At 49.0% G+C, this 15,085-nt stretch overlaps 1 protein-coding gene across 1 annotated transcript in view; it reads left to right on the forward strand.

The window, feature by feature from the left end:
• Positions 1 to 4,959, forward strand: part of LOC109926448 (germ cell-specific gene 1-like protein) — a 10,836-nt gene extending 5,877 nt beyond the window's left edge. The window contains exons 4-5 of the mRNA XM_020526297.2: positions 235 to 346; positions 4,597 to 4,959. Of these exons, the coding sequence (XP_020381886.1) occupies positions 235 to 346; positions 4,597 to 4,849 (365 nt within the window). The 3' untranslated portion in view covers positions 4,850 to 4,959. The remainder of the gene's footprint in view (positions 1 to 234; positions 347 to 4,596) is intronic.
• Positions 4,960 to 15,085: the final 10,126 nt, after the last annotated feature.

Consider the following 15,085-nt stretch of genomic DNA (forward strand, 5'->3'; position numbering starts at 1 on the left):
GTGTGTGTGTGTCGGTGTGTGAGTGTGTGTCGGTGTGTGTGTGTGTCAGTGTGTGAGTGTGTGTCGGTGTGTGTGTGTGCGTCTGTGTGTGTGTGTGTGTGCATCTGTGTGTGTGAGTGTGTGTCGGTGTGTGTGAGTGTGTGTCAGTGTGTGTCGGTGTGTGAGTGTGTGTCTGTGTGAGTGTGTGTTGGTGTGTGTGTGAGACTGAGAGAGATTCTATCCCTTCGTCCTCAGGGTTACTGGGAATGGTCGCCCATATGATGTACTCGCAGGTTTTCCATGTGGCAGCGAGTCAAGGGCCTGAGGACTGGAGACCCCATCACTGGGACTTTGGCTGGTCCTTCTAGTGAGTACCTCATTGTTGGAGGGTGTAGGGGGGTGCCAACACCTTGTTTGATTTGATTTTGGTTTATTGTTGTCACTTGTACTGAGATGCACTGAAAAGTATTGTTTTGCGTGCTTTACAGACTGATTATACCGTACAAAGTGCATCAGGGGAGCAGGACAGAGTGCAGAATACAGTGTTACAGCTGCAGAGAAAGAGAGATCAGAATTAATATTTGAGAGGTCTGTTCAGTAGTCTGATAACAGTGGGGAAGAAGCTGTTCTTGAATCTATTCATACATGTATTCAAACTTTTGTACCTTTTGCCCAATGGAAGAGGGTGGGAACGTGTATAACCAGGGTCGGGGGGAGGGGTCTTTGATGATGTTGGCTGCTTTCATGAGGCAGCGGGAAGTATAGATAGAGTTGATCGATGGAAGGCTGGTTTGTGTGATGGACTGGGCCGTGTTTAGGACTCCCTGTAGTTTCTTGCGATCTTGGGAAGAAGAGTAGCCAAACCAAGCTTTGATGTATCCAGATTGGATGCTTTCTATGGTGCATCTATAAAAGTTGGTGACGATCCTTATGGACATGCCTAATTTCCTTAGCCTCCTCAGGAAGTAGAGATGTTGTGTACCTTCTTGACCATTGCATCGAAGTGTTTGGACAAAGGACAGATTGTTGGTGATCATCACTCCCAGGAACTTGATGCTCTCAACCATCTCCAACTCAGCTCCATTGATACAGACAGGGGCATGTCCTCCACTCTGCTTCCTGAAGTTAATGACCAGCTCCTTTGTTTTGCTGATGTTGATGGAGAGATTATTATCTTTACATCAAGCCACTAAACACTCTATCTCCTTCCTGTATTCTGTCTCATCATTGAGATCCAACTTACAAATGTCAGCAAAACTGGTAAATGGAGTTGGGGTGGAATATGGCCACACAGTCATGAGTGTATAAGGAATATAGCAAGGGGCTGGGTACGCACCTTGTGAGGAACTGGTGTTAAGGATTATTGTGGAGGTGGTGTTTTTTTTAAGAATCCCTACAGTGTGGAAACAGGCCTTTCGGCCCAACAAGTCCATGCTGACCTTTGGAGCATTCCACCCAGACCCATCCCCATCCCCATCCCCATCCCCATACAACCCACCTAATCTACACATCCCTGAACACTATGGAGTATGGCCAATCCACCTAACCTGCATATTTTTGGAGTGTGGGAGGAAACTGGAGCACCTGGAGGAAACCCACACAGACACGGGGAGAATGTGCAAACTCCACACAGACAGTCGCCCGAGGGTGGAATCGAACTGGGTCCCTGGCGCTGTGAGGCAGCAGTGCTAACCACTGAGCCACTGTGCCACCACAGGTGTTGTTGCCTGCCCTTACCAATTGCAGTCTGTGGGTCAGGAAGTCAAGGATCCAGTTACAGAGTGAGGAGCAAAGTGCTCGATCTTGGAGTTTAGAGATGAGTTTGGTTGGAATTATGCTTTTAAGGTGGAGTTGTAGTCAATACGTAGTAGTCTGATGTAGGTATCCTTGTTATCTAGCTGTTCCAGGGATGAGTGTAGGGCCAGAGACATGGTGTTTGCAGTGGACCTGAAGTGCCAGTAGGTGAACTGCAAAGGATCAAGACAATGTGGGGGACCAGCCCACAATGGAGTTGGTGTGAGTCGTGACTAAACACTTGAAGCACTTCATAATGATGGAGGTCAGAGCCACCAGGTGGTACTCAGTGAGGCACGCTGCATGATTTTCTTTGGCACTGGGGATGAGGGTTGTCTTCTTGAATCAGGTGGGAACCTCACATCAGAGTAAGAAGAGCTTAAAGATGTCAGTGAATACTCCCACCAGCAGGATCTGAGTGTGCGGCCAGAGACTCCATCTGGCCAGTCGCTTTCTGTGGGTTCACCGTTAAGAAGGCCGGTCTAACATCTGTGGGAGGGGGTGTCTGTGGGTAAAGGTACATTGGAGGCTGTTGGAATTAGGTGACATCTTTTCACTGACCTCCTGTTCAAAGCGAGTGTAGAACACATCGAGCTCATCAGGCAGGGACGTATTGTTGCTAGCGATTTTGTTCAGCTTTGCTTTGTCATTTGTTATGTAGTGTAAGCCTTGCCACAAACAATGGGTCTCTGTCTGGTTGGCCTGGGTCTCAGGTTTAGTTTAGTATCGTCTTTTGGCAGCTCTGATGGTCGTACGGAAGTCGTACCTGGATTTCCTGTATAGGTCACTATCACTCGACTTGAACATCTTAGACCTCGATTTCAGTAGGGAATGGATCTCCCGGTTCATCCATGGTTTCGGCATGCAGTCTCCTACACACTTCCTAATGACGTCTGTGATGGTAACGGCATTCTTGTTTAGGTTGACTGCTGAGTCCTTGATTATGGCCCGGTCCACCGACCCTAAGCAGTCCTGTAGAAGCCCTTCTGTTGCCTCAGACCAACACTGCACTAGTTTTGTGATGAAGAGGTGGCCATGTTAGACTGGGGTGGACAAGGTCGGAAGTCACAAGACACCAGGTTATAGTCCAACAGGTTTATTTGAAATCACAAGCTTTCGGAGCGCTGCTCCTTCATTGGGTGAAGTGGAGAGAAGCGTGCAGTCTCAGAGTTTATAGGCAGCGAGATAACGGCAAGATAATTGCAGGTAATTAAGAATGGCAGAAGATAAATACGAATAGTGTGAGTGGGGTGTCGGCAGGCTGATACCAAGTCCTTGCGGGTGATCAAAAATGTCAAATGGTGTGAATAAACAGCTGAATCTCAAGCGAAGGGATGACCTATGAACTGATTAATTGAGCCAGAGAGATAATTACAAAAAATCAAAAATAAGGTGGTGCTGGAGACAAACCAAATGTCTGGAATAACGGTAGATATAAGAGTCGTATGCCAAGGGTCTAACTAAAGTCTTCACGGGTCGGGAACTTGGCTGTCAGTCTCAGCTCGGCAATTCTGCGTTATTGTGTATCTCGGAGACCGCCTTGGAGGAGATGCTTACCCAAAGATCGGAGGCTGAATGTCCTTGACTGTTGAAGTGTTCCCTAACTGAGAAGGGACATTCCTGTCTGATGATTGTTCTGTGGTATACTGGGTCCTCACAGTTCAATTTCTGCTTTTAAGTCGGGAGGAGGAGCACAGCATTGTGATCTGATTTTCCAAAATGCAGACAGGGAATGGAGCAGTAGGCATCTCTGATGGTTGATAACAATGGTCAAGGATGTTTGGACCTTTGGTGGGCCAGGAGACATGTTGATGGTATTTTGGTAGCACGTTCTTGAGGTTGGCCTTGTTGAAGTCTCCAGTTACGATGAACAAAGCCTCAGGGTGTTCTGTCTCCTGACTGGTGTACTTTGTCAAATGCACTCTTCACTTCCACGTAGAGTGGGATGTAGACCACTATCAGGGTGGCGGGAGGTGAATATGCACAGCAGGTTGTAGGGATGGCACTTTACTGTAAGGAATTCTAGGTCCAGGGATAGTAACTCACCAGGGCCACCATGTCTGAGCACGGTATTGATCAGAAGCAGACTCCATTGCCCCCTACCTGCTTGAGAATGCTGAACCAGTCCATTTGGGGAACTGAGAAACTCTCAGGTTGTAGGCACAGACAAATGTTTGGAAGGTGAGTCTGGCTGTAGGTTCATCCATCTTGTTTTTAATGGCTTCGACATTTGCCAGGTGTGTACTGGGAAGGGGGGGGATCTTGAAACCCTGTAGCTTCGTTTCACCTGAAGTCCAGTGTGTCTCCCAGGTTTCCCGGGTGGGTGGCTGCTCATAGTTGATCCCGAGCATCTATGAGGGAAGTCTGCTCCTCCGAGAGGTAAGTGCGTGCTCCCAATAGGGGTCCACGGCACCAGTTGCAGCCTTGAGCATTCCAGGAGGTCTCATGGCTGTGTTCACTCAGGCCTCCTGGAGGTCGGGTCACAGTGTTCCTTATTCCAGCACTGACTGGGCCTCGGTTCTGGGTTTCCACGAAGTTGGGCCTGTGAGAGGTTGGAAGGCCTCTTGGCTTATGGTTCCAATGTCGCTAAGTACGTGCGTCCGATGGGGTCCCTGTACATGAACACCCTGGGGGAGGAGGGGGGCTCTTGTGGTCAGTTCAGTCGGGTCTCCTTGATGTTGAGTCACTGTGGGGTGAGGCCTCGGTCCTGGGTTTCTGCGAGGAGTTTGGGGAGTCGGGCCCATGAACATTATCGGGTCTTGTTGTCTGTTTGTGGTAACCGCTCACTCTCTGTCCTGCCCCTAACCTTGTGCTGTTTTCCAGCTTCGCCTGGGCCTCCTTCACATTCTGTATGGCTTCCTCAGTCACTGCTCTGAACGGCTACACTAAGACAGTCCTCGAATTTAACCAGTCACAGAGAATCTACCGGCACCGTTTGGAGCGGGGACTGGATTCTCTCCCAAGACGATCCTGCAGCTCAGTCCAAGCCTTTCCCGATCCGGCTCTCGGCCTCCTGAACTGCAGGCCATCAGCAGATGAACTCAACACCAGGTCCCTAGGTGATGAATGTTGTTAACTCCTGGGAAGCAGACTGCGTCCGGCTCATTCCTCTTCATTGATGTGATCCTTTTGAAATATTGTCAACATAAAACCTTTCCCCAATAAAGAAACGAGCTGTGGACAGAATGAGCCCCTCCTGGAAGTTGATGTGTGGAAACCAGTTTCTTTCCCAGTCGCTGAGCAGAACCCTCAGCAGGAGTCAGCTGTAATGGGATGGCTCAGTGGTTAGCACTGCTGCCTCACAGTGCCCGGGACCCGGGTTCGATTCCAGCCTCGGGTGACTGTGTGGAGTTTGCACATTCTCCCCGTGTCTGTGTGGGTTTTCTCCCATAGTCCAAAGACGAGCAGGTTAGGTGGATTAGCCATGCCAAATGTGGGATTATGGGGATCAGCTGAGAGTCTGGGTCTAGGTGGGATGCTCTTCGAAGGGTTGGTGCAGATGCAATGGGCTGAATTGGCCTCTGTCTGCATTCTATGTGCGAGAAAAGTTTGTTACACAGAAGCTGGTCAGTGCCTGGAACATGCTGCCAGGGAAGTTGGTAGAAATAGATACAATAACAATGTTTAAGAGATATTTATCCAGACACATGGACAGGCAGAAAATAGAGGAACACAGACCATGTGCAGGCAGGTGGGGATTAGTTTAGAATGGCATCACGGTTGGCACAGACATGGTGGGCTGAAGGACCAGTTCCTGTGCTGTACACATCTGAGAGTACATAAACACATTAGCTTTGAGGACAGCAGCAGGGGGCAGGACAGAGTGCGTGGGAGGACAGGTCTGTACTCCCACTCCACAGACTGCTCCAGGAATAATCCCGTATTTCCTCAAACAGTCCCGGAAAAGGCAAGGTAATGCGCATATTGTGACATTGAGGCAAGGAAGAGTTTCAGTTCTCCAAAGAGACTGAAAAGGCACCAGGAGAAAAGTGTTCAAGAGAGAAAGAGACCGCGCTGGAATGCAGGAGAGAATGAAGAAGGAAGTCAGACTGTTCGAGAGAGAGAGAGAGAGAGAGAGAGGGAAAACATGACAAAGAAAGCTGCTCAGGGAGAGGCGGTGGATGAGAAATGGACAGCCAGAGATAAAACATTCATAGAGGGAATACAGAAGTTATTTTAATTCTGTGGTGTCATACTAAGACTGTAAAACAGAGGAGCAGAATTAGGCCATTCAGCCCATTGACTCTGCTCCACCATTTGATCATGGCTGATGCTTCTCAAACCCATTGTCCTGCCTTCTCTCTGTACCCCTTGATCTCCTCACTAACAAGAACCTAGCTGTATCTGTCTTAAAGATACTCAATGACTTGCCTCCACAGCCCTCTGCTTTTCTGTCCTCTGGGGTTAGTCCTGTGGGGCTGGCTGTTGGAAAGAAACCAAAGGTTTTATTCCATCAGAAGAAAGAAGCCAGGTCCCCAGTGAGGACACTTGGCAACAAAGAGGGCTGTTTGAAACAGACAGCATGTTGTCACCTGGTAATACAAGCCATCAGTGAGAATGGCCACTCCCAGGTCACTGCTTCTACCATCAAAAGATGTTCTCACGGGTACCCAGTGATGGAGAGGATGCACGAACAAGGCAATACAGTCTCCGTGCATTTCCAGGATCAAAACGACAGATGAGTCCTGGGAACGGCTATGTCACAGACCCAACCGAATTCAATCAGTGGTGTTTCTCAAAGCCAGCCTGAAGACTGGAGACTGATATTCTGATAGCGGCACAAAAGGAACCCAGATTGCCTCTGAACAGAACAGTTAATGTTTACACAGCCAACACCATGACGAGTCTGTCTGGAACAAAAGAGGGGCAGGGAGGATGGTGAAAGGACACTGGGACTGGTGCCACTGCTTCTGAATGAGGAACTAACAGCATCATGGGGACTAAGCACAGCTGTTCTTTCAAAGAGTGAGCATAGGAATGCTGGCCGAGTGGCCTCTTTGTGCTGTAATGTTCTATAGGGAACAACTATTGGATCAACTGCTACCCAGAGGGACAACAGTGATCAAAAGATACAGGACAGATGGATTGAATGAGAAGGGAGTTACGATGATAAGTTTATTACTGTAATATATTGACTTGTTGGTAGGAGACAGACGGTAGAGGGTTGCTTTTCAGACTGGAAGCCTGTGACCAGCAGTGTGCCACAGAGATTGGTGCTGGGTCCACTGTGTTTTTGTCATTTATATAAATGATTTGGATGTGAATGTAGAATGTATGGTTAGTAAGTTTGCAGATGACACCAAAATTGGAGATGTGGTGGACAGCGAAGAAGGTCACCTCTGGGTACAACAGGATCTTGATCAGATGGGCCAATGGGCTGAGGAGTGGCAGATGGAGTTTAATTTAGATAAATGTGAGGTAAGGCAAATCAGGGCAGGACTTATACACTTAATGATCAGGCCCTGGGGAGTGTTGCCAAACAAAGAGACCTTGGAGTGCAGTTTCATAGTTCCTTGAAAGTGGGGTCACAATCTCTGCTCCTATGATGCTGCTTGGCCTGCTGTGTTCATCCAGCCCTGCACCTTGTTGTCTAGGATAGCAAAGAAGGTGTTTTGTATGCTTCCCTTTATTGGTCAGTGCGTTGGGTATAGGAGTTGGAAGGTCATGTTGCAGCTTTACAGGACACCGATTCGGCCACTTTTGGAGTATTGTTTCCCTGCTGTAGGAAGGATGTTGTGAAACTTGAAAAGGTTCAGAAAAGATTTACAAGGATGTTCCCGGGGTTGGAGAGTTTGAGCTATAGGGAGAGGCTGAATAGGCTGGGGCTATTTTCCCTGGAGCGTCGGAGGCTGAGGGGTGACCCTATAGAGGTTTATAAAATCATGAGGGGCATGGATAGGGTGAATAGTCAAGGTCTTTTCCCCAGGGTAGGGGAGTTCAAAATTAGAGGGCATAGGTTTAACGTGAGAGGAGAAAGATTTAAAAGGGACCAAAGGGGCAACTTTTTTACAGAGAGGGTGGTGTGTATGGAATGAATTGCCAGGAAAGTGGTGGAGGTTAGTACAATTACAGCATTTAAAAGGCATCTGGATGGGGTTTAGAGGAATATAGGCTAAATGCTGGCAAATGGGACTAGATTTATATAGGATACCTATTGGCATAGACGAGTTGGACCAAAGGGTCTGTTTCCGTGCTGTACAGCTTTGACCCTATGCCTCTATATTATTAGTTATATTGTAAGTACATTCTTCCTGTTGGCTTTTGGGCCTATTGCTGTATTAATATTTAGTGCACCAGGGGGTGCCCTTGTCAACATGCCACACTGTAATTACACCCCCTCACCAATTGTGGCACTGGAACACTGTAGCTTGTACTGCAGAGGAAAACAAGGCTGTACTCCAGCCCAAACACAAGAACTTCTGGAGAAACTCAGCAGGCCTGGCAGTATCTGTAGACAGGAAATAAAGTCAATGTTTCAGTCCAGCGACCTTTCTTCAGAACCGATTGTAGTTAGAGGTGGTATATATGTTGAAGCTTGGGAAGGAGTGGGGAAGGGAGTCAACAAGGTGTGGAGATAGACCCGAGAAAAAGAGACAGAACAGCAGTCGGGCAGACAAAGGAATGGATAATGGTGAAGTGGAGAGAAAGTAAGGCTGTTAATGGGAACCGTTAGAGGGTGACAATGGGTTAGCTGTACTGAAAGCAGCCCATGTGATGACAAGGCCTGGTGTGTGGGGGTTAGGGTAGGGACATGGGAGGAGGTGCTCTGACCCTAAAATTGTTGAACTCGATATTGAGTCCAGAAGGCTGCAGAGTTCCCTCAAACAGAAAATGAGGTGCTGTTCTTCCAGCTTATACTGAGCTTCACTGGAGCACTGCAGCAAGCCTGAGACAGAGATGTTGGCCAAGGAACAGTGTTGAAGTGGCAGGAAACTGGAAGCCCAGGGACTTTTTTGCATACGTAGGAGTTTGGCGAACTGGTCACCCAGTCTGCACTTCGTTTCCGTAATGTAGAGGAGACCACACCGTGAGCAGCGAATACAGTAGACTAGATTGTAGGAAGTGCAAGTAAATTGCTGCTTTACCTGGAATGTCCCAGTGACCCTATTGCTGTTGTAAGAGGGAAGAGAAGGGGTGAGGGCAGAAGTCTGGGAGATGGGTTGAATAAGGGCCCTATAAACCACAGTGGTGAGGAATCCTTCGTTGAGGAAAAGGTTGGATATTTCTGAGGTTCCCCTGCAGAAGGCGGTATTGGCAGATGTGATGGAGACAGAGAAACAGGGAGAATGGGATGGAATCCTTACAGGAAGCAGGGTCTGAGGATGTAGAGGCAAAGTAACTGTGGGAGTCAGTGGGTTTGTAGTGGATATCAGTGGCCAGTCTATCCCCAGAAATGGAAACAGATATTTTGAGGAAGGGAAGGGAGGAGTCATAGATAGAACAGAGGAAGGTGACAGCAGGATGGAAATTGGAAGTGGAATTGATAAACTTTTCAAATTTGAGTTTGAGAGAGGGAAACTGCACTGATGATGTCATCAGAACAGGAGTGGAACAAGGACTGTTCCACAAACCCCACAAAAAGAGAAGTTGTTCAGAGTGAGGATGAGTTTGGCCAACCTGAGGATGCTAGTAGTGGTTGATGGGAATGGTTCGGGCGTTTTTATCCAGGAAGAAGCGGAGAGCACTGAGACAATCCTGATGGGGGATGGACGTGTATAGGGATTGCACAGCAATGGTAATGGGGAGGTGGCTAGAGGCCGAAAACTGGAAATTCCAAAACTGGTGTAAAGCTTCAGAACAATCATGGATGTAGGTGGGAAGGGGAGGGACAAATGGAGAAAAAACTGAGTCGAGGTAGGAAGAGTTCTGTGGGGTTGGAGCAGGCAGAAACAATGGGTCTGTTTGTGAGTTTTGGGAGGGAGGTAGAAGTGAGCTGTGTGGGTTTGGGAGACTATGAGCTTGGAGGGTTTGGTGGTGGGGAGGGTGGGGAAAGGGAGATTACCAGATGAAATGAGGTTACTGACTGTTGTAGACACAATATCCTGATGTTCCATGATTGGGGTCATAGTCCAGAGGAGATAGGAGGAGGGAGCTGAGAGCTGGCGCTCAGCCTCCGCAGTGTAAAAGTCAGTCTGCCAGACAACAACACCACCCTGTCAGCGGCTTAATTACAAAGTCAGGGTTGGATCTGAAAGCACAGCTTGCAGTCAGTTTGCGGGGAAGATACGTTGGAATGGGTGAGGTGGGGGGGCAGAGAAATTGAGACGACCAATGTCACGTCAACAGTTCTCAATGAACAGGTCGAGTGCAGGTAAAAGGCCCGAGGGAGGGGTCCAGGTGGAGGGAGAGTGTTGGAGGTGGGTGAAGGGGTATATGGGAGGGGGAGCTGACTCCTGTCCAAAGAAATGGGGACAGAGGTGGTGGAAGAAATCTTCAATGGCATACCCTGCCGAAAATTCAGTAAGGCAGAGGCAAAACTGAGACCTTTGCTGAGGACAGAACATTCAGGATCAGAGAGCAGCAGGTCAGAAGGGATAACAAATACATGACAGGAGGAGGGTTTAGGAGAAGGGCTGGAGTCAGAGGGAAAGGGAGGGAGGGAGGTTCTGGGGGTGGGGTATGGGTTTCTAAATTGTTGCAGGTCGTGTTCCTCAATGCCTGAAGGGAAAAGAAAAATGCTTCTTGGTAAAACTTCGAAGGAGCCAGAGGATTAAGTGGGACTGAGGGGTAGGGCAGCTCTGAGCCAGCATGAGGTGATGCTGATGGAGAGAGAGGCTGTGTGAGAAGCATTATACGTCATGGAGTAAGTCTGGGTGCATGCAAAGGATGAAACTTCAGTCGGAATCCACATGGGGTGATTCTGAGCCAGAGGCAGTCACTGAGGATTGAGAGGTGGCTGTGGAAGTGAGGTTGACAAATACCTTATCAAATACTGGGGTTAAAAACAAAAGTAATGATGATGAAGGAGGATGAGGATAGCAATCCTGACGGAGAGAGGAGCAGAGCATCTTCAGGGTGTGCATACCTGGAAGAGATGTGGCATTGAGTTGAACAAAGAATGAAAATCCATGAACTGTAGATGTTGGAAGTCTGAAACATAAACAGAAATTGCTGAAGAAACACAGCAAGTCTGGCAGCATCTGTGGATAGAAAGCATAGTTAACTCTTCGGGTCCAGTGACCCTTCTTCCGAACTGATTATGCCGTAGACCGGGATGGGGTTCATTCAGCCTTCCTTGTTCCAGTCCTACTCCGCACAATTCTTTCTCCAGTACATCGATGACATTGTTGCTGCTGCTTCCTCTTCTCATTTGGAATCAGAAAACTTTTTCTTCCAATTTTCATCCTTCCCTCACCTTCACCCTGTCTATCTCTGACTCCTCCCTTCCCTTCCTCAAATTCTGTTTCCATTTCTGGGGATAGGCTGGCCCCCAATATCCACCAAAAACGCACCAACTCCCAAAGTTACTTTGACTATACATCCTCACACCCTGTTTCCTGTAAGGATTCCATCCCATTCTCCCAGTTTCACCATCTCCGTTGTATCTGTTCTGATGATGCCACCTTCTGCAGGGGAGGGGCGGGGTCCTCAGAAATGTTCACCTTCTTCCTCAACCTAGGATTCCCTGGCTCTGTAGTTACTGGGCCCTCAGCCTGGTCCAACCCAGCTCCCACACTTTGGTCCTCACCCCTCTCTTCCCTCCCACAATAGCCACAGGGTCACCCGGACCTCCCTTATCATCCCAAACGATCATAAACTGCCATTTCCACCATCTCCAGTGGGATGCCATGACCAGACACATACTCCCTTCCCTTGTCAACTTTCCACAATGACTGGTCCCTCTGGGACATCATGATCCTGTGCTTATTCACTCCCAAATCTCCTCACCTTTCCATGAAATCAGAGAAGGTGTAACACCAGCCTGTTTACTTTCTCCCTCCTCAGTATGCAAGGCCCCACACGCATCTTCCCCATGAAGTAGTGATTTACCTGCACTTCACTCAATCTAGTCTACTGTACTCACTTCTCACAATGTGGTTTGTCTACACTGGGGAGATGAAACATAGACCAGACAACCGGTTTGCAGAACACCTATGTTCTATCCGTAAAAAAGACCCTGAGATTCCGAGATTCCAAGATAACAAGGTGTAGAGCTGGATGAACACAGCAGGCCAAGCAGCATCATAGGAACAGGAAGGCTGACGTTTCGGGCCTAGACCCTTCATCAGAAAGGGGGGAGGGGAAGGGGGTTCTGTAATAAATAGGGAGAGAGGGGGAGGCGGATAGAAGATGGATAGAGGAGAAGATAGGTGGAGAGGAAACAGACAGGTCAAAGAGGCGGGGATGGAGCCAGTAAAGGTGAGTGTAGGTGGGGAGGTAGGGAGGGGATAGGTCAGTCCAGGGAGGACGGACAGGTCAAGGGGGCGGGATGAGGTTAGTAGGTAGGAAATGGGGGTGGGGCTTGAGGTGGGAGGAGGGGATGGGTGGGAGGAAGAACAGGTTAGGGAGGCGGGGACAAGCTGGGCTGGTTTTGGGATGCAGTAGGGGGAGGGGAGATTTTGAAGCTTGTGAAATCCACATTGATACCATTGGGCTGCAAGGTTCCCAAGCGGAATATGAGTTGCTGTTCCTGCAACCTTCAGGTGGCATCGTTGTGGCACTGCAGGAGGCCCAGGATGGATATGTCGTCTGAGGAATGGGAGGAGGAGTTGAAATGGTTCGCGACTGGGAGGTGCAGGACCAAGCGTAGGTGTTCTGCAAAGCGGTCCCCAAGCCTCCGCTTGGTTTCCCCGATGTAGAGGAGGCCACAACGGGTACAGCGGATGCAGTATACCACATTAGCAGATGTGCAGGTGAACATCTGCTTGATGTGGAAAGTCTTCTTGGGGCCTGGGATGGGGGTGAGGGAGGAGGTGTGGGGACAGGTGTAGCACTTCCTGCGGTTGCAGGGAAAAGTGCCCGGTGAGGTGGGGCTGGAGGGGAGTGTGGAGCAGACAAGGGAGTCACGGAGAGAGTGGTCCCTCCGGAAAGCAGATAAGGGTGGGGAGGGAAAAATGTCTTTCGTGGTGGGGTCAGATTGCAAATGGCAGAAATGTCGGAGGATGGTGCGTTGGATCCGGAGGTTGGTGGGGTGGTACGTGAGGATGAGGGTGATTCTTTTTTGGTTGTTATTGCGGGGAGGGGGTGTGAGGGATGAGTTGCGGGAAATGCGGGAGACACGGTCGAGGGCGTTCTCGACCACTGAGGGGGTGAAGTTGCGGTCTTTGAAAAACGAGGACATCTGAGATGTACGGGAGTGGAATGCCTCATCCTGGGAGCAGATGCGGTGGAGGCGAAGGAATTGGGAATAGGGGATGGCATTTTTGCAGGAAGGTGGGTGGGTGGAGGTGTATTCTAGGTAACTGTGGGAGTCCATGGGCTTGAAATGGATATCGGTTTCTAGGTGGTTGCCCGAGATGGAGACAGAGAGGTCCAGGAAGGTGAGAGAGGTATTAGAGATGGTCCAGGTGAACTTAAGGTTGGGGTGGAAGGTGTTGGTGAAGTGGATGAACTGTTCGAGCTCCTCGTGGGAGCATGAGGTGGCGCCGATACAGTCATCAATGTAACGGAGGAAGAGGTGGGGGTTAGGGCCAGTATAGCTATGGAAGAGGGATTGTTCCACGTAACCTACAAAGAGGCAGGCGTAGCTTGGGCCCATGCAGGTACCCATGGCCACCCTCTTTGTAGGAAGTGGGAGGAATTGAAAGAGAAGTTGTTGAGGGTGAGGACGAGTTTGGCTAAGTGGATGAGGGTGTCAGTGGAGGGGGACTGGTTGGGCCTGCGGGACAGGAAGAAGCGGAGGGCCTTTAGGCCATCTGTATGGGGATTTCATCCTGGGCCTCCTGCAGTGCCACAACGATGCCACCTGAAGATTGCAGGAACAGCAACTCATATTCCGCTTGGGAACCTTGCAGCCCAATGGTATCAATGTGGATTTCACAAGCTTCAACATCTCCCCTCCCCCTACTGCATCCCAAAACCAGCACAGCTTGTCCCCGCCTCCCTAACCTGTTCTTCCTTCCACCTATCCCCTCCTCCCACCTCAAGCCACACCCCCATTTCCTACCTACTAACCTCATCCCGCCCCCTTGACCTGTCCATCCTCCCTGGACTGACCTATCTCCTCCCTACCTCCCCACCTACACTCACCTTTACTGGCTCCATCCCCGCCTCTTTGACGTGTCTGTCTCCTCTCCACCTATCTTCTCCTCTATCCATCTTCTATGCACCTCCCCTTCTCTCCCTATTTATTTCAGATACCCCTTCCCCTCCCCCACTTCTGATGAAGGGTCTCGGCCTGAAATGTCAGCCTTCCTGCTCCTATGATGCTGCTTGGCCTGCTGTGTTCATTCAGCTCTACACACCTTGTTATCTCAGATTCTCCAGTATCTGCAGTTCCTGCTATCTCTGATCCAAATTAAACTAATCCCTTCTGCTCGCCCATTGCTTATTTATGTGCTTATCTAAAAGCCCCTTAAACGTTCCGATCATATCTGCCTCCACCACTACTCCTAGCAGTGGGTTCCAGACTCCTACCACACTCTTGTGTAAAAAGAAAATTTGCCCCTTGCATCTCCTTTGAACTTTTCCCCCTTTCCTTAAATGCATGCCCCCTAGTATTAGACATTTCAATTCTGGGGGAAAAGATCTGCTACCTTATCTATGCCTGTCAGTGTTATAAACTTCTATCAGATCTCCCCTCAGCCTCCGTCGATCCAGAGAAACAACCTGAGTTTTTCTAGCCTCTCTTATAGCTCATACTCTCTAATTCAGGCAGCATCCTGGTAAACCTCTTCTGCACCCTCTCCAAAACCTCCACATCCTTCCAGTTATGTGGCGACCAGAATCAAATGCCATCTTTGAAGTGCAGCCTGACCAAAGTTTTACAAACACATAGCATTACTGATGAGGTGCTAGTAACGAAAAGAATACCACTACAATGTAATAGACATAACCCTGTTAACCACAGCAACATTTTTAATTATTAATAAAAAAAACCAGGCCACAATATAGCAGTGCAATAGCGTTTTACTTCTGTACCCGGGTACCTTTATATAAGCATAACACAGGGATATATGGAGATGACAGATGGAATTCTGAATTTACTGACCATTTTTACGGATAGATGATCAGAAGTGCAGACACTTAGAGCTCACATGCAGTGTGCATTTCCCCCACATACCACTGATCATGTGGACAGAACCCTCTCCATCGTTCTCAGCTGGTAAAATAGAGTTCCGAAAAAAGCATATCAGACTCAAAACATCCATTC

Source organism: Rhincodon typus, chromosome 37 (genome assembly GCF_021869965.1).
Source record: "Rhincodon typus isolate 14 chromosome 37, sRhiTyp1.1, whole genome shotgun sequence".
In the NCBI taxonomy this organism is placed as follows: domain Eukaryota; kingdom Metazoa; phylum Chordata; class Chondrichthyes; order Orectolobiformes; family Rhincodontidae; genus Rhincodon; species Rhincodon typus.